Here is a 21,031-nt window from a genome sequence, read left to right as displayed (position 1 = left end):
AGGTAATATACTCTACATAATTGTAATGTAAATATAGTACATGCACATAATACATACCTACATACTTAAGTGCATGCATGTGTGTGTATACTCGTATAAATAAACGCACACAGTGATCTTCGTTGCTTTCTTATTTATTTGTTTAATATTAATACTTAAATTTTCGCGTTTTTGTATGAACTTGCATTACAAGTGAATGTTTGTTGTACAACAATAAAAAAATCATTGTTTTATTGCGTAAAGCGTTTTTATCGTGAATTTTGTGTATACGCATGCATACATACGTATATAAATTAGGGTGGGTAAAAAAAAAACAAGTGTTTTTTTTTCTTTTGGTACTCTGAAACATTGATTGATAGACACCTCTTAGCAGTGCTCTCCAAGTATGAGCTCTTAGCTGTAACATTAAGGTTCTGCGCCTAACAGTTTTCTATTTTTTTTTTTATTATCATCACATAGAAAAATTCAAATTCCGCTCCCAGCTACGTGAAAAATATCATGTTTTATAGATTTTGTAGAAAATTGAAGGTTCTACAAAATGGTCTTCTATGGTTTTTCGTAAACCTAAGCGTTACGTTTGAACTTTGACTATTATAGGGCAATATTTATTATTATTATTTTTTTTTTGATTTTTATAACTCAATGAAAGAACATCATTTCAAATTGCAAAGCTTATAGTCTTGTAGGACATTTACTGCTATACAAAAATGATCTATATAAGTTGTCGATTAAGTAAAGCGTTTACGAGATATTCATCGTCAAACATTAAGACCTATCAAAGGCAAAAAACATAAAACAAATAAAAAAATAAAACATAAAAAAAAAACATTTTTGTAGGAAAGTAAATTTAATACATTAGAGAGCTTTGCAATTGAAAATGATTTTTAACTCAATGATATAAAATTTAAAAAAAAAAAAATTGCTTTGAAATAGTCAAACTTCAAACATTAATATCTTTACAACGTTTAGGTTTATGAAAAAAAACGTAAAAGACCATTTAGTAGAGCATTCTATTTCTTTTAAAATTTATTATTATTATTTTATATACATAATTTTTCTATCCAATCATAAGAAGAAAATAGATAACGGTAAAGCAGAGGACCTACACGTTACAATCTTATTTACTATCTTAGAGGTGTCGACCAACCAATTTTGCGAAGTGAAAAAAAACTTTGAATTTTTTTGGCACACCCTAATATACATATGTATATACTACATATTTATGTTTATACTTTTTGTGTCTGTAGCATAAAGATATTACACGGTGCGACCTTACAGTTGATTCGTGCAATCTCTAATAAAAGAATATATGTATAAATACATACAAATATATGGATGTATGTAGATATGTGGAAATGAGTTTTTATATATATTTATGTACATAGTCTTAGGTAGCATAAACTGCTTGCTTATCGTTACATTTTATCAATCGTTCATGCGATAACTCATAATATGAGTACATACTTATGTTCAAATATGAATTATGAAATTATTACAGTTCTAGATAAAATAATTAAATTTTAATTGCACGCTCACACAACGCTTTAATTTATTTATTATCGGCATAAACTAACTCTAATATTTCTGAAAAAAAAAAATAATATTTTCCAGAACTCATGACTCAGAATTTTAACCGAAAAGTTCTCCGATCTTTCCATAGAAGCATTAACAAAAATATATTACTCTAAATATAATACTTATATAAACGATTTTTTTCTGACCCGTTCGCTTGCGAAATATTACAAAATTTGTGTGTCAACAATGTAACGGAAATGCGACAGCATCATCTCATGGCATGAAAAATCATTAATGTGAAAATAATTTTACGCAAATTGACGCAAATTGTGATTTATGCGAGTAGAGAAATTCGCTGAATTCAATTTCTCCACAGCGCAGGCAAATGCCAGAGAAATTCATTAATTTCAGCGTTTTATTAATAGCCACCTATACTGGACATGTATATATGTACATATGTGTGACTTTTTGCAGCGCCATTTTTTATGGTGTATACAGTACATACATACATACATACAAAGAAACATAAGCAGTACGTGTTGCTTTCTAATAGCCTTCGGCGCAGTTTAAGCGCCGGCAGTAAAAATCCAGTTATCAGCGCGCCACTTTTAGACTCAATAAATGATTACAACAATGATTACAATAATAATTACGATAATGCGACATTCGCAGCTAGTTTGTGAGCAAAAGCATAAAGCTTTGATTGCAGCAATTACAATGCATTTACATACATACATATGTATATATGTGTGTCTATGTATGTATGTATATGTGTAAGTATGTCGTTGTTTTGACTAGTTGTATACCGGGAAAAACAATTTGTTTGACATTTAAAAAACCGTTCATCATCGCAATTAATTTATGAGTATTGGAAGAGGCGTGCGGCAGCGGTTGCAGCACACGCACAAACACACATTGCAATGCAAAGTTGTCGCCGAATTGTAGACCAAAGTTGTTGCAATCAGCAACAATTATTTTTGCTAGAAAGCTTTTTTATAAATGAAATTTTTTAGATTTAAAAAATATTTAAAAAAAACACAAAAACGCTTGCTTTCTGCACATTATTTCAGTGTTTGTGGCTAAATTTAAGTAATCAAGGCGGAAAGGGTATTATATACACCACTATATATATATATGTTTAACACTATAAGCCGAGTTTTCATTTATACATACATATATATGTACATACATGTATATAAGTATAAGTATTTGCAGCCACTGTATTTTATACGCGCAAACGTTAATCTTTGCAATTAAGCGCCTTAAATGCAGTTGAGCGAATGTTAATGCACGCGATCATTAACAAATGTTGTCATTGATATAAAAGCGACCGCAGTTTGGTGTGAATTCGATAATGAGTGAAACATATATACATACATACATATATTAATGCATGCATAAGGTTGTATATTTTAATATTTTTGTGACAATAATACACTGAAACATTTATGGAATGTACATCACCACACGCACACATATACATATCAACGCTTGTGCGCAGCAATTGTTTAATATTTATACTCTCGCAACCTGTTGCTACAGAGTATAATAGTTTTGTTCACCTAACGGTTGTTTGTATCACCTAAAACTAATCGAGTTAGATATAGGGTTATATATATATAAATGATCAGGATGAAGAGACGAGTTGAAATCCGGGTGACTGTCTGTCCGTCCGTCCGTCTGTCCGTCCGTCCGTGCAAGCTCTAACTTGAGTAAAAATTGAGATATCTTTATGAAACTTGGTAGACATGTTTCATGGTACCGTGAGACGGTTGGTATTGCAGATGGGCGTAATCGGACCACTGCCACGCCCACAAAACGCCATTAATCAAAAACAAATAACTTGCCATAACTAAGCTCCGCAATAAGATACAAGACTGTTATTTGGTACACAGGATCACATTAGGGAGGGGCATCTGCAGTTAAAATTTTTTTTAAAAAAGTGGGCGTGGTCCCGCCTCTAATAGGTTTAATGTGCATATCTCCTAAACCGCTAATGCTATAATAACAAAATTCACTGGAAGCAAATATTTTTAGCACTTCTATTGACGGTGTGAAAATAGTTGAAATCGGGTGGCAACTCCGCCCACTCCCCATATAACGGTACTGTTAAAAACTACTAAAAGCGCGATAAATCAAGCACTAAACACGCCAGAGTCATTAAATTTTATCTCTGGGATGGTATGAGATGACTTTATAGGAACCGCGTTCAAAATTAGACAGTGGGCGTGGCACAGCCCACTTTTAGGTGAAAACCCATATCTTGAGATCTGCTTAACCGATTTCAACCAAATTCGGTGCATAACGTTCTTTTCATGTTTCTATGTCACAGTGCAAAAATGGGCGAAATCGGACTACAACCACGCCTACTTTCCATATAACACCATTTTATATTCCATCAGATTCTTTCACTTCCCACTATGCAAATCAGGCAACAATGACTGTATCGGGATAAAACTTTGCGTGAATAATGCGATTAAAGTATGCCACCTTGTGGCCAAAAATTGTCTAAATCCAACCAAAACTGTTTAAGCCCCTAAGTACTAAATATGTGGACCCCAGTGCCTATAGTTGACCTTCTACCGAAAATATCAGCCAATCCACAAAGAAATCTCAAACGAGTATACTATTTGACTTTGCGAGAGTATAAAATGTTCGGTTACATCCGAACTTAGCCCTTCCTTACTTGTTTTTTGTTAATTTCAGCAGATATTTGTGGTTTGAGTGTTTAGCTTTGGGCTCATGGCTTATTTGCGATAATTGATAGCTAAATGCATAAAATATGTCATGCGATTTCTGCAATGGACAGGATGAGACCACTTTTATACTACTATACATAAGTAGATATTAAAAAAAAACAAATTTTGCGCTATACGATATACTCGTATACTATGGCTACGTGGGTCTTAAAAATATAATATTTATGTATGTACATACTAAAATGTGTTCTCTTACTTGAGAATAATTTTAAAAAAATTGATTTTTATTAATAAGCTGGTATAGTATGTATAACATGGTAAAGTATGTACATACCTATATATATATGTATATAAATATATTAGGGTGGAGCGAAAAAAAAATTATAATTTTTTGCTTAGCCTGAGTGTAAAATCTGTAGATTATAAAAAAATAAAATTTTTGGACAAAAAAAATATTTTTTAACATCATCCCAATCAGTTTTAAAGCAAATTTTCGAGTTAAAATTTTTATTTCGTAAAAAAGTTTTGATAACTGTTCTAGAAGCTGCTAAGTTATCTAATTAAACAAATTTTTTGTGGTCATTTTTGGAGTTTAAAAAAAAGTCTTACACGACAACATGCTTTCCTTAAGCGTTAAAATAAATTTTGAGTCAAAAACCGTCACATGCGGTAATTTTTATATAAATGTAAAGTGGTTAAACCAAAAACTTTTTTTCGCTCCACCCTAATATACATAAGCATTTTAACAAAGGAATTTGGTACTACGTTTATAAAAAAATATTACACAAGCCATAATAAATATAAATACATTTTACGAGTTATTTTGTAAAAAAAAAGGAAAATTAAGTGAAAATTCAAAAGAAGCCAACGCAATTTTGTTTTATTTGTAGAATAACCAAGCATTTTTATGGCGCACCACTCTTCAACCAAGTCTACAAGAGACAGAAAACATTGACTAGGAAGGTCGCTCGAAAATTACAAACCAAAAATAGCCACGAAACATCCGCCGCTTACAAAAAAAGATAATAATAATAATAAGAAAATCATGCATTTTCATCAACATATGCAGAACAACGCATTGACTCATCTCGAATGATTCCCGACATTTTGAAGGAAAGAGAAATTTATGAATATACTGAGTGCGGCGAATGCCATTTGAGTGAGTGAAAGCGACCTTCTGCTTGTAGCGCACACCCGCCTTCAAATTTTGCTATTTAAACAGCATTTGCTTCCTATTTTGTTTAATAGTTTGTCATAGCGGCTGACAGCTGCTGACGGCAATGACGTTTCTACGCTGACTAAAGGCTAAATGCCAACTTTCGAAATTTTAAATAAATATATGGCTTGAATGACAACTGAAACTGTGGCAGATTGCAGGCGCGTTGAAATAAATATTACATGCCATTATTAAAACCAAAAAGGCGACGAGCAGCCGCCTGACACACGTAGGAATGTGTGTCTATGAGTTAATGTGGCACATTTTGCAACGCTTTACAGTTTTGCGGGAAATGCAATAACGTCACCCGACTGGTGCGCCACCGCCGTCGCCTATTTATAACGCTGGGCTACAAGCGTTGGCGTTTGCGTCAAACTAAACTAAGCAGTTGCGGTAAGATGTGGCACAAACACTACACGGCCGTACAGCCCAGAGCGTCTATTGTGTAAAAATAGCGAAAATGATTTATATAGTCTAAGCGCACGACAACCGAAGACCTGCACAAACACACATTCAATGCGATAGCGCCAAGCTGGTGTCACATTTCCGCTATTGCAGCACCAAACCGCCGTTGCGCCACCACACGCCTATAAAAAAAAAACACGACTTATACATAGCGCATAGCGCAGCACAAGGCACGACTCGAACCAAGTATGCGGCGCTACCATTAAATGGAACGTAATGCATACCACAGTGTTTGTGGCCCAACGCGGCGTATGAGTAACCGCCAAATAAAAGTAATCACTGCACGCTTGCTATCATATCGCAGCTCACAAAAATTAAAAAATAAATAATAACAAATGGCAACAACAATAAGTAACACAGCTACTGCACTTTGAGTTGTATCAAATGTACAGCAATATTTCTTGGTCCACTCACCTTTGTCCATTGCATTTGCAATTCGTGCATTCAGCCAACGCGCCCGCCGCGTCGCTGTTGCGACTATCGCTGTTGCTGTTGCTCGCTGTGGAGCGGTGTAGGCAGGATTTGCGGCTAAGGCAAGACTTCGGCTGCAAATTCATGATGGGGGCGGAAAGCGTGCGCGGCAAGCCGCCGATGACGCGGCTCTCATGGCCTTTGCCGTAGCCAGCGGTGACGGTGGTGGGCAGACGCGCCGACTGCTGCTGATGTGTGTACTGCTGCTGCGACTGCGGCAGCTGCATTGGCTGCTGCTGGTTCAGCTGATGGCTGGCGAAAGCGGCGGCGGCGCTATTGGCCATGGCCTTCGAGGCGAGTGTGATCACTTGGGGCCGACAATAGCGCGACGCTCTGTTTGTTTCGTCATTGTAACTGGAAGCAAGAGGAAAAGAAAACAGACAGTTAATACGTACAAGTATACAAAATATATGCATACAAATATTATATAGTAAAATATTTTATATTATAAGCGCTTAAATAAAAATATCGTAAATTACTTTGGCTACCATGAGCCAGCTAATTTTATAAAATTTTACGGATTTACAATATGGCATTCAGATGTAAGCGGTTTTTTCTGGGTTGGCTTCTTATTATTGTGGGATACCCCAGGGCATAAAGAAATTTTAATTTTTGGTTCGTTCTTGCGGAAAGTATAGTATTTATTACATTTATATTCATTTAATAAATTATTAATATTTAAAATAATAATAAAATGCGTTTCCTCAATTAAATTGAAAAATAATGAGCATCGTTTATTTCACCAATATAACACCATATAAGTAAATTTTGTTGCTTTTTTAATTATATTTTCTTAAAGTTGTTTTTGAAGCTGTGAAAATGCTCATACAGTTCGAAGATGGACACATTTTGTAAGAAAATGCTCGAAACGTAAACTTTTTACGCATTTGGCACAAATTGGCCAAGCAGCTTGTCAAAAAACTGGGCAACTGTCGCTGGATTTCCGACAGCGCGGTCACGACTAGCCGTTTAGCATGCCACATTAGCGAGAACAATTTACAAAAACATAGGTTGAACTAGATTCCATCAAAAAACAGGAAAAACAACAAAAACAAAAAAAAAAAAAACAGAAAAAATGCAAAATAAAAATCCTCCAAAATTCTAGACGGCATCTTCTCTGCATATCTAGCTGCAAGTATTTTTCACCAAAGCAGAAGCCAATGAAAGCGCTCATAAATTTGCTGCGCGTGTTGTCGTTAACCTTTATAGACCCCGCAACCAAATTAAAAACCGTCAACAATAACAAAGCCAGCGCAGAAATTTTAAAGATAAAAACTCGCACAAACAGCACACATACATACATGTGTATATATATGCGCGTAATAAAGCAACAAACGTAACTTAGCAAAACAAATACCACAAAAGTGAACTGAAAAACTGCAGAAAATGCGAAAAATAAAATAAGTAGACATAACAAAAAATAAATCTTCTGGAGGCACGTAGTCCCCAAAAACAAATTAGCCGGTGGGTTCGCAAAGCGTAAACAACATTTCTGCTGCTGCAAGTGGCCAATGACGTCGTTAGATGAGTGGGCCTACTGATTAACTACATATCAACTGCGGCGGCATTTTTTGCCGGCGCTGATAAACCTATCAAATAATTACAATAAAAAATAGTCTGCGAAAATTTGCGAAAGTGTGTGTATGCGTGTGTTTTGAACAACTAATAGTTGTTGGCTGTCTGTGTATGTTTTGCACTTTAAATGGGCAACGAATTGGCGCACAACAAAATAAAAAAAAAAACTAGAACTTAATGAAATATTGTACATAAACATATATATTGCTATATTTATATTCTTAATTAAAAATACTATTGGCTGAAACGACCCGTAACCAGAGCAAGGACTTTGAAATGGAAAATTTTTTTTTTTTTTTTAATTTTTGATTGTCTATAGTTTTAAAAAATATGAATGATATGTACAAAAATCGAGTAAGCATCAGCTTTCTGATCTACATACATGCAAACATTTTTTGTGTGAACTAAAGATTAATATTGACGAAATTTTTTTACATATTTTAAAAACTCGTCAAATTATTATGAAATAGTTGTTTTACAAAATCATGTAGTATACTTTAGATATAAAACTAGAAAATTTACATAATTGTCACTAATTTTTGAAATATGGTAACAATTATGAGAAAACGTTATCAAATAGAAACAGCAGCAAAACATGAAAACAGAAGCACATTTTTTCGATTCTGTTTATTATGCGCAATGTCAGGCCCAAGGTAATTAATATTTATTATGGCACATAAAACATTTTATTTTTTTTAATTATTATTTTTTTTTGGCAAATATACTGCGGAATAACCTTCAGTACTCAAACGTAATACAGCTGCTCTCCGCGCGCTTTTTACTTGTTAGACCAACATTTTAAAGTGCACTCGCAACATACTTAAGCAAATCGTGTTGAAAATGTATCTTATGCAGTCTCACTCCATTTTTGCCATTTGTACTATACTCCCAACTGTTGAGAAATTCTTTTTACAGCCACTAATTGAAAAAAAATCGAAAAATCGAAAAATGCAACTGTGTTTATGCGCTTTTTGCAACTGTTTACAAGCTACACATATGGCTTTTATTTATGGTGAGAGTATTTATGCATTTGTATATAGGTATGTATGCATGTACGAGTATGTGTGTGCGTAAGTGTAAATCGACATGTGTCGATTTTGTGGCTTAACTTTTTCGAGCAGCGCTCATTTATGTGCTTGTAGACCGTCTGTCTGGCTTTCTCACTACGCCGCGGTGTGTAAGTATTGGCACACAACTACACTAAAGTTTATTTATTTATTAATTTTTTCACTTATTTATTTTTGTATTTGATCAAGATATGCGCGCAAACTTTGCTTTGACTTTAAAAGCGTTGACGAGCACGAAAATTATCAGCAAAGCGTTAAATTTGATTTTTTGGCTGTTTGCAGATGTATGCATGTGTGTGTGTGTGTGTAAACAGTGTCAAGTGGCGACATTAACCAAAAAATTATGGAAAATTGTTTAAAACAAATATATAAAAGTGTAAACAATTTCGGATTTCAGTTAGTTTACATAGCTTTTATTTACACATTATTTTTATGTATTATATATAAATGAAAAAAATAAAAAATAAAAAAAAAATTGAAGAGCACACACCATTTTTTGAAACTATCACGACTAATTATAAGCACCATTTCTTGCAGCAGCTGCTTTGCGCAGCATACACACATACACACAAATAAGGCCTTGAAAAATGTTGTAGTTAGCAGCAGCAAAGTATTTTTATTTTTATGCTCAAAAACAATGTTTATCACAACAATATGATTTCAAAAGCAATTATCCGCTACTTTGTACAATTGGAGTTTGATGACTTTCGACAATTGACAATATGCATTTAAAAATATCAATTGTATTATATTTGTTGTTATATAAGTGTTTGTAGTAGTTGAAATTGCAAAGCAAATAAATTAACTTAAGCTCAAGTGATGATTAGACATTTTGCTAAAAATTAGAATTATTTACAAAAAAAAAAGGTATACATGTTTTCTTATCTATATTTATATAGGTACTTATATAAGTGTTTGAGTATTTTTAATATTTTTAAACTAATTACTATTAATAACTGCACGTGAATTTTTGAAAACATTTGAAATTTTTATTGCTCTGCATGTGGCATACGTGCCTCTAATTAGACCATTACATTATCAGATACATGCACACATATCTACATAAAAGCCTTAAATTGCTAACTTTTTTTCTACATTTTTTTAACTATACAGTGCGAATTATGATATTACTAAATTAGACTACACAATATTTGTCTGCCTTATCTATAAGTTATATTTAGCAGCTTAATAATAATATAATAATAAATGCTTTAGATATGGCGTGTTATCAGAGCATAACTTAAAAAAGTATGCATTCGTCACAACTAATTAATTCATTTGTATTAATTATTGCCAGCGCATATGTGTATGTATGTATATTTGTGTGAGTTTCTTCGTTGGAGGGTTTTACACGACAACTGCGTGGTTGTGGAGAGAGATTAATTGAAGGACTTAATTAGTGTTTCAAGTGCAATAACCGAAAAAAAAAAAATGATAATGGAGAAAAAAATCTATCAATTTCATTGGCATAAGTATACAAATAAGAGTTTATTAAAAAATATATATTTACTTCTGACTTTTTTAAATTTTTGAGCCAAGTCTAAATTGAAGCGAAACACGTATTGAAGTGAATAGACAAGCCACAATTTAGTTGAGCAAGTTATATGAATATCAAAAATTCCTATATTTTATATAAAATATGGAAAAAACCACTATTTTCTACTAAAATTTATTCACTCAGCACGCGTCGCCATTAACAATAAACTATTAATGAGTCGATAGTTTTAATGTGTTCAAGGTTTGATAGGAAATCCTTACAAAAATTTCTAAATTTTCACTGATTAATTACCAGACAGCTGATAAGTTAGTGAATATTATTATTTTAGCCTCGAGACGTCGCGTTCTGCCGCTTAATCGGCGCACTTTCAATTGATTTACGAAAACAGTGCGCATTGAGTAGGTTACTTTGGCTTTATCAGACACAATCTGAATGGCACGAGTGCTTATGCATTTTATTTGCCTATTGTTAGACACAAACAAATAGAAATTAAATTAAAAAAACATAACACAATTTCTAATGAAAGTGAAATGACAAGTTTGATTGAGTAAAACGACAGCAGCTCGGAGGGGAGCACCATATACATACATACCTATAAGCATATAACTAACAATTTAAGCGTAAATAACTACAATAACTTTATAAATGTGCATATGTACAAGCATATATGGTATTTATACATAACTAAAATACGCATTTTCTATTTATTTGGTGCAATATTCCTGGCGCAGTTTGTTACAATAATTTAGTTTATTTATGTAAAAATGGTATCTATTTTAAAACAAAAAAAAAAACAAGAAAGCAAATTAACTTCGTTTGCACAGAAGCTATAATACCTTTCACAAATAAAAAAATTTCCAAACAAAAACTTGATTTTGTTCGTTCAGTTTGTAGGGCAGCTATGTATATGCTATAGTGGTTCGATCTGAACAATATTTTTGTAGATTGTTGTGTAGTCTTGGAGTATAATTCATGCAAAATTTCGGGCACATATCTCGTCAAATAAAAAAGTTTTCCAAACAAAAACTTGATTTTGTTCGTTCAGTTTGTATGGCAGCTATATGCTATAGTGGCTCGATTTGTACAATATATTCGGAGATTGTTGCATTGCCTTGGGAAATAATTCATGCCAAATTTCGTGCAGATATCTCGTCAAATAAAAAAGTTTTCTATACAAGAACTTGATTTTGTGCGATATCTCAAAAATTGAGGGATTTTCATTTCTTTTATGTATACATTTTATCAGGTCTAAAGAATTCGCCTAAAATTGCCATACTGACTCATTCACGCGCTCTTTATCACTATAAAAATACATACTTGTATGTACGTATATACAAACATACTTGACACTATCTATTCACATACATATGTATTTTCGCACACGCTGATTTCCCCAACTATCGCCTCTAACAACGATTTATATGCGACATCACATTATATGGCGTTACATTTTTTATTAATTTCTAAATCAGGCAAGAAGGCAACTATATTGGCTAGTTATAGTAGTTGGCAGCCGGCTTGAGGCTGTCAGTAAGCCGGACGAGCAGTCAGACTATTAGCACGCATCAGCCGCGTGCCTTATCTATAATTGTGTGTACATAGCTGTTACATATATGTACCTACGTATGCATGCATGTAAGTATGTAGGTGCTGCAAGTGTTTACTGTCTCGATTTGCGGCGGCTGGGCGAGTTCAAGTGGGTGAGTTTATTAAATAGTGATTATGTACTTATAAGCTTCGGACGCACAAGCTTTGCTACATATTTTTAAGTTGCCATGATCTATTTTCGAGGTAATTTGTTGAATAAGTAGTGTGTTCCGGTTAAGCTTGTCGCGATTCGCCGTTTTTTTTTGTTTTGATTGTACAAGTATATTTTATTGTCAAGCGTGGCTTAGGAGATTTAGAACACATTAAAATAAAATACATTTCATAAGCCGATTAGGGAAATAAGCGAAAATGCATGTTATTATTTGTTTACAGTATTTTTTCAACAAAGTTGTATTTCAATAGTATTGAAAACAAAACAGATTATAGCATTAATTTTGGCATTTCGCTGTAATCCTAAAAGTCTACCCAAGAGCAGTCTGATAGATGAAAGCGGAAACTTTTAAATCTGTAAGAATTATTCGCTATAAAAGCTGATAACACGACAAGCAGATTTTTCGATATTTCATAGTATTTTCCATAGCTGTAGTCTCTATCAGACGATCGATCATGCCAATGATCAGTTATAAATACAGCTTTGCCTAGCAATTAATGCACTAATAATGACGGCTACGCCTAGAAATTTGAAATAATTATCATGAAAGTGTTTGGCATAAAAGCGATCAGTGATCTCTAGATAAAGATATGATATGTTTGCAGCCTTTCCTACTAAATAAAATTTTGATTTTTTGCTCTTCATTGCTAATACACGTAATTAATAAGTACTTTCGAGGTCACTTCAAACGTATTGCCGTGGGCTTGTCACTTAAGCCAATGCCAAAACTTAGTCACATAACATAACATAACATGTGTATGTATGTATAGCAGGATCTGTTGATATTTTGTATACATATTCGATCCATAACTTTGATCTTGAAAGCTTTCTGACTCCTCTAATGGCACTCAGCAGTGTCAAGAGAAACTGCTAAGCCAACATGAGCAAAAAGCAGAAGATCCAATAAAACAATGGAACAAGTACTTATGCGCAAACGTCTGGCGGTTGACAAATGTGCAAACAAAACGAAAAGTCTCTCTATTTATAAAAATTTAAGATTTTGCAAACATGCTTTGTGTGCACGCCGCCAAATAAATAAATCCATGCGGAATTTCAAGCAGATCGCGTTAGCGCTGATTGCGTGTGGTACGTGTGCTTGGTAACAGAATGAATCTACATACAGATGTTTCGATGGGCGATTGTTTATATTTCATCTAAAACTATTTCACTGAGATTGCTATTGCTGTGTACTTAGTGCTGAATCAGAATTTTGTTTGATTTGCGATTAGAACATACACATGTCTACTTTGGCACGATCGGCGTTTGTTTGAGAGTTAAGTCATTATTGAAATCAAGATGGCAATGCTTTTCATAATAAACACTTGTGCTTATTGACATACTAACAATGTTACTAAGTAGTTCATTGTGGCATTTAAAATAAATCGAAAATATACCTCTGCATTTGTGTGTGCGAATTGATCCTGAGATCACTCTTCAACTTAATGTGACGCATTTGTGTGTGTGTGCTTAATAATAATAATTATTTACTATTTTCTTAAATGCACATAAATGAAGCCGCTTGCTTTTAAAATAACTGGATTTAAACGAATTATAATAAAATGCACGAAAACTTTTTGCACGATTACGTTGGAAAATTTTGCAAATATTTGAATTACTAAAAAGATTAGTAAATTTTCGTACAAAAGTTCAATACGACTCAAAGAAACACTATAACTATCAGCGTATTTCCCAGCATGAGCATATGACGGATTCACTTTCAAGCACGAACACTCGCCATACTATGACAACGTATTCACAATATTTGGTATTAATTGCCGACACTTTTCGTAAACACTGTATAGCAAACTATTTGTGCTGTATAAGTGCGCTGTGGCACATTTCGTTGCAATAATGTGTAATACTGCGCCTTTCACTAATTTTAGGACAGGCAGTCCTGTCTCAAAACAACTTTCTTCCTACACAAATTGGCATGTAATAATTTTCGTAACGTTCGCACTTCGATCACTCACCGATGATTGTTCATGTAGTCCGATAGGAAACTGACTGGTGGACTATGGCTAAAGATGGGTGGACTGTGTGAAATCATTTTCTCGGCTGCTGCTTTAATTACAATTGCTGCCTTATTGGCCGTTACTGTTGTTGTGATGCTTGTGGTTATACACTGCAGTCTATTATTGGCTGTCTACTGATATGATTAGCGACCAACGCTGTTGATGCTGAAGCGTGCTGCTTTCTCTACGCTCGTATGCTTCGTCAGCTGCTATGATAGTGCGGATAGTCCGGTCTTACCTTACTATCAGTAGTTATTATCGCTTCAGTAATTGTTTGTGCGTTTGAATATTTCTGCTGATATATATGTAAGTGTGTGTGTGCGCTGTAAGTAGAAAGGAAAAAGAGACGCATGAGTTTTACAAGTGATCTTGGCAACGTACAAACATATACACATACATACATACGTATATACATATATACAAATTCTTATAACTACACAATGCAGCTTCTTATCAGTGATAGTATATTCTTTAAACGCTAACGTACTATGAGGAATGCAATTATGAGTGAAAATATACATACTTAAGTGGCATAAAACAACGAAATTCATAGCGTTTAAAAACAACGATTTGCCATGATTTAAACTTAATTAAGTTTGACTATTTATATTGTATAATTTTATAAATAAGATGTAGCGATTTATGGCATGACTGAACAAGTCTTCCCGAGTGTAATTGGCGTTACTTGCCACAACAGGTTCGGTTGAAAGCTATCGTTTTTGGCGTGGTTTAATTGGCGTGAATTTCGCTTTTATTTTCCGGCTGTTTGAGTTTGTTTAGAAATATTTAGTTTGCTGTGTGATTCAGCGATGCATTTCGAGTTCTTAAAGTGACTCTTCAACTTGCTTATCACTTGTGCGCTGGAGTGAAATGTGTGTCTTGCGGTTTAAGCGGTCTGTTACGATCTTGATCCTCGAGCGGGTGTGTTCGTTAGCAAATGCTGCCTTGGTGCTGGATTTTGGTTCTTTATTATTAGCTTTACTTGCCTTTGAATACTCTGCATACTTAAAATTTAGACATACCTGATATTGATAAGTTTTTTAAGTTTATTGATACGATCACTATGGCAGTACATATTTTTAATTTGCAATTTTTAAATTTTCTATGAAATCTAGCATTTATTCTTAAAATTGCTTCCAAGATCGCTTATGATCTGTAAATTTTATAATTTGCAAATAAATATATATATATATAATATTTAGATATGTATATAGTTACTTAGTGAATTCTTAAGAAAACACTGTAGGTAAATCACCGATCACTGATCTTGTCACTATATTGAAGTGGTCTGAAATTTGTTTTTGATATTATCACTTCATATCAACATAATGCCTATTTAATTTACATGTTACTAATACCTAAAATAGCTCTCAATTGCGATTTCAAAACATTTTTTCGTATTTAAATGAAATCATTGCTAAAATATAACCTAACGCCGAGCGCTACTTAAGCGTCAAAACTAAATTAAATGTTGCCTCTAAATGATGCTAATTATGCTTAACAAATCAATTTATATGATTATTCAATGATCGTTGCTGTCAGCAGCTTGTCGTTTAACTACGAATAATTTTTTAATTAAATAGCGAACGCTAATGATTATCGCCTATCAGCAATATTTATATTCACTCTTCCAGCTGATTGTTAATACCTACTTCCGCAGATAATCAATTTTCTAGTTTATTACTCTCACATATTTAGTTGGTGATTTGTAGCTCATGCGCTTGGCTTTACATTAACATTTAATTGAACATAAAATACTCAATGGCGCTGAAAAAATTTTCATTTAATCCACAAATTGATCATTCACCTGTCCAATCGCTCACTTAAATAAAATAAGCAGTTACTCAACAGCACACACTCAAACAGTTCATTGCTGCAGCTTTGTACAAGCAAACATTCGAAAGCTTCAGCGCTAAGGTCGCTGGCGTTTCGCTTTAAAGTTTGATAGCGCCGGCTAGTTTGGCATATTGTTAGCGTGTGTGTATGTGTGTTTGTTACTTCCTCTTCGTTTAGCTATAAAACGCTTGCACTCTTTCCATAGTGCCATATGCGTATCAAAACATGTGTCTATAAATAAATATATGCGCGTGTGTGTGCATGTGTTTATGAGTAATTGTTTTTCGACTGCTCCGTTGTGCTTTAAATGCTTCAGGTTTGACGTTTTATGCTTGTTATTATTATTGCTGTTGTGGTTTTGTGTTCGTCACAGTTTGTTCTGCAGACACTTAAACACAAACATACATATATATGGTAAGCATTCATCAGCTGTTTGAAAGTGGCTTAATTATGTTTGCTTGTAGCTATTAATTGGTCGCTCAGCTGTCTAAGCGCTCAGCATGTAATAGGCGTTTGCTATTTGAAAGCGTCGATCGTGTGTGTTTATAATTGAGGCGCCTGTGTTTGCTTATTTCAAGTGTTTGTTTGCGCATATTTTAATTTGTTGCTACTTTTCCTGTTACCCAGCAACTTGGTGCTTTGTGATTTGTTTAACTTCGTATACAGGTGCAGACTAAATACATAAAATAATTCTACATAGCACATGGGTATGTGGGTTAGGGTTGTTGCGTTGTTTTAGTAACGCAAGTAAGCTCTGTGCTGGCTGCTCTAAATTATGGCGTGTGATAGCATTTTTTATAGGCGATAGTAGTGATAACACTATTTTTCGAGGTTCTTGGGTGTTTAGCGATTTTTGAAAGAAAGCATGATACATGAATCATTTATACACTCTTATCATTGTTGATTATTATTTCGAAGTTTACAAGTATAATTAAGTTTTATTGTATTGTTTTTTATAAACTATTACCGTTGCCTTTTTATATTTTGAGTTTTCACTTATATCATATCGTTTAGTTTCTTATTATAAATTACTTATAAATTATCGCAGCAGATTTTTCTCGTATTTTCTTTGTCACACACGCAGCTAGCCCACGCTATTAATTATGTTATAGTTTCTTCGTATTTTACGTGTAGTTTTCTAATAACTCATAAATGTTGCTGGCACAAAAGGATATTATTATGTATAAATGTATATGTTTAGTGTACAAGTATATAAAATTAACTATTGGCGCCCAAAATCTGGCACAGGCCACATTAAAAGATCTTTGGCGATCACGCTGGCGCGTCGTGCTCGTAACTAAACAAAAAGCTAATTAAGCAACGCGTTTCGCTTCGCTAATGTTGGCCATTAGACAAGACAACTTAAAAATACCATAAAATACACTATATGCATTTTTGCGTTTTTTATCCTGCTGCCTGTATGTACATATGTATATATTTTTGGAATATTTTACAACACAGCACTTGCAGGATCTGTTCGTTTTTCATACTAAACACACGCTGAATTTCGTAAAATTATCTTCTCTATATTTTACTGTTGGGCTTTCGCCACACGTACCGTATTTTATACAATTTCGTTGTTTACTTTTTATTATGTTGCTATGTTATGTTGATTATGCGTTTAATTTTAAATTCAATTATGTGATGATTTTATATATTTTATTGACGATCGTTGTCGATCTTGTGCTGGACGATTTTCTGTGTTGATTTAAATTTTGTAAACCGTGCGCGTTTACTGCACCAGCGTGTTCGTTCGCTTCGGTGTGTAGTAGACGAATGTCGAACTGTTTTCCCGGTGACTCGCCAACAAAACTCACCCAAACGCTGTAAATCGACTCGATCGACTGAACAACCCAACAGCGACCAACAACCAAACGACGCGGTCGTATCTCCGTGCGAAACCGTCGACCGACCACAAATCGCTTGCTCGCTTATGTTTTATTGTTGACTCTCATATTTCGAGCGCATATCTCACACACACTCCTAGCGGAATAAAGAGCAGCTGCTAACATCTCTCAACCTGATTCGATGGGAGGCAAGCGGGCTGACAAATAACAACAGCCGAAACAGCTGGTAGGCAGGTAAGGCGGCGATTCGCGTAGACAAGTCTCAGTTGTCTGTATGCATATACGAGCGCCGTAGCCGAGCATTACAACCACATATGTGTGCACACAATTACACGAATTCGACGAATAGTTAATGCTGCAGTTAACGCTTACGAACAGTGCTCTATCGCACCGAAAAAGTTAAGTAAAATAATTTCATCTAATGCTGCTATGGTAGCGTTATGGTAACGAAACATCGAGTGACCAAAGATATTTGGTGCAGATCATTATATTCTGAAAATGGTTTATTTCAAATCGCTTTTGGTTGGTAATATCAAAAACTAGCATATCATAATAATAAGCAGCTATGTTCCAGGACCTGCCCTTAGTCAAGGTATTCATGTGCACTGCACGCTGTAAGTCTATACAAAATTGCTCCAGTTTTGAAATAAAGAGAAGAATATTTATTTTCTTTCAATAATTGATAATTTCTAGCAGCTTAGTCAGTGTAAGGCAGGTTGGTGTTTCACTATTTGGACATTTAAAAGAAAATTATTCAGCTATTAATGCGAGAAGATTAATTTGCACTTATGAAATCAGGGCACGAGTAACATAATAATAACACATTTGGTCTTCAAACAAGATTTAACGTGCGTCACTTAGCACATTTGGTCTTTAAACAAGATTTAAACTTTTTATTTGGTATTGAGTCAACGAGATGCAGCACTGATAAATTGGGGTTAAAACTCAATTTAAAATAAATAAACGTATTCCACATCTCCTTTTTAATGATATTTATTGGCAAATATGGGAATTTGCTAACTACAAATACTTGGAATTTATCAAACTTTTCTTAAAAAAATTAAATCACTGTTTACGTTTATTTAAGCTTTGCTTCGTTTTCCAGATAAAAAATATGCTTTAATCGATTACCTGGTTTTATCGATTCTTTACAGCTAAGTTCCAACCACATATAATAATAATAATTATAAATAATAATATTTAAAAATTATTATTGTTATATTAATATTATTATTATTATAATTTTGTTAACTTTTCACAACAAATTTCTTTAATGAACAACACTGTTTTATAAATATCGTCGCCTTGAGTAACATGCACACGACTAGAGAAATTGTAAAATCTGCTCTGTGGTTACTGATGTCTCCTTATATCCTCGTACGTATTCAATTAAGTACATATGTTAACATTTTTATATATAAGAGCAGATAATGCATTTTGTTGAGAGCAAGAATGCAGTTGAGTGTATGTGCAACACATACACAGCCATACATACACACGTACAACGATCATGGTTTCGTTGACGGAGAGTGCAACAGGCAGGCTTTCAACTTTTATTTAACTTTTTGTGTACGTGACCAAATACGGGTTGCCATGTAACCGTGTTGTTTATGTAAAGGACAGATATGTTTGGCATATATTCAAGCATATATATGTGTAAAATTATTTTATACACTATTGATGATCAAATAATTATTTATTTGATTTATCAGATTGTACGCCACCAAGTATTAACTAATTTAATTATCTTACGATTTTTTCAAATCAAAAACAAACATTGCAGTTGTAACAATATTTAAAAAAAAATTATTTTGCTTTTTGTGGCGTAAATGGTTAAGATATTCGCTCGCTAGACCTTTGCTAACCTAAAAAAATTTATGTTTTATATTTTTTGTATTTTAGCAGAGGTGTATAGTGTTATAAAAACTAAGAAGTGCCTTAAAATATGTGAAATAATAATTACCAAGCCAATACCTTATGGTTGTGCTGCAACTTCATAAATAACGAATATTTATAACTTTAGAAAATCTGTTTTGTTTCTCTTTTAACATAATTTGAGGCAAACTATTGTAGTGCACATACCTATATATTATGATCTGTAAATAATGTAGCAGCACGCCCACATTTCTTGAACTCACTTCTGTAAAGCATTTCCTGTGACAATGGGTAACTGCCACTAATTGACAGCTTCCTTGGCACATATTTTAGTTTTCAAAAACTTACTGCAAATTAACTCAGTAACCCTAAGTCACGCTGTCAGCACACAGCAATAAAATAATCATAAATCAATTTCCATCGCTTGCAACTCCAACAATTAAAATGCTGTTGGCAGCTCTACAGCGGCTGGTGATCGGGGAGTTGATAGCAAGCGAATCCATGTATTTAAGTGGTGAATGTGTTGTTTTCAATTTGCCGGCAATTGTTGCAGTTGTTGTTGTCTAAGTAGCTGCGTACGTACGTATGTATGTATGTATATAGCCACTGTCTTGTCTCGCTGCAGTAATTTATGGACTGCACTGATTATAGACTTTCGGCCGAGCGTCAACAGTTTACACAGATGTTCCGACATTGCCGCTATTTTAAGCGCATACAATTTACATATCTGCGTGTAGCTGTGTGAGCGGCAAACATTTGCCTTTACATGTATGGTAAAAACTCATTACGAGTATTGAGTGAGTGTTTCTACTTATTTCAGTTTCTTTAATGCAACAAGCGTTTCGCGCTACACAACTGTGAGTGAGCGCCGCTCGTTGAGCATTGGAGCGCGCTGAGGTGCAGTCAACAAGCAACGCAGTCAACCGGTGTAACATCGACTGCGGGTCGGCTACATGTTTGGCCTGGAGTGGTCAATTTTTGCAACTTGTCTTTTTCTTTTCCATTATTTGCCAGGCCGGCTTTGTTCTACGCTGTGCGCTATTTTTGTTATCTCTTTTCGGCGATATTTTTGTTTCGGTGGAAATATGAACGCCTCCGTGCCGGTTGAATTTTCCTGCGGCAAACAGCAATTTCACGCATTTCAAAAACATAGCCGCCCCACACACACTCACTGGCACACAAACACGTGTGCAACC

The 21,031-nt window shown here is 34.1% G+C and overlaps 1 protein-coding gene across 3 annotated transcripts in view; it reads right to left on the bottom strand.

Moving 5' to 3' along the window:
- Gbs-70E (Glycogen binding subunit 70E) overlaps positions 1–19,111 on the bottom strand; it is a 31,638-nt gene extending 12,527 nt beyond the window's left edge. The window contains exons 1-3 of one of the 3 annotated variants that reach the window (XM_014241934.3): positions 19,092–19,111; positions 14,236–14,600; positions 6,310–6,720 (exon numbers count right to left, since the gene is read on the bottom strand). In XM_014241934.3, the coding sequence (XP_014097409.3) occupies positions 6,310–6,720; positions 14,236–14,312 (488 nt within the window). In that variant the 5' untranslated portion in view covers positions 14,313–14,600; positions 19,092–19,111. Of the gene's footprint in view, positions 1–6,309; positions 6,721–14,235; positions 14,601–14,800; positions 15,332–17,671; positions 17,978–19,091 lie in introns of those variants that run through there. The other 2 variants (XM_036360840.2, XM_014241933.3) reach the window with 2 other exon arrangements.
- Between the last annotated feature and the right edge of the window lie 1,920 nt (positions 19,112–21,031).

The sequence above is a fragment of the Bactrocera oleae genome, chromosome 6, assembly GCF_042242935.1.
Source record: "Bactrocera oleae isolate idBacOlea1 chromosome 6, idBacOlea1, whole genome shotgun sequence".
Classification (NCBI taxonomy): Eukaryota; Metazoa; Arthropoda; class Insecta; order Diptera; family Tephritidae; genus Bactrocera; species Bactrocera oleae.
This window is presented reverse-complemented; position numbering and strand designations above follow the sequence as displayed.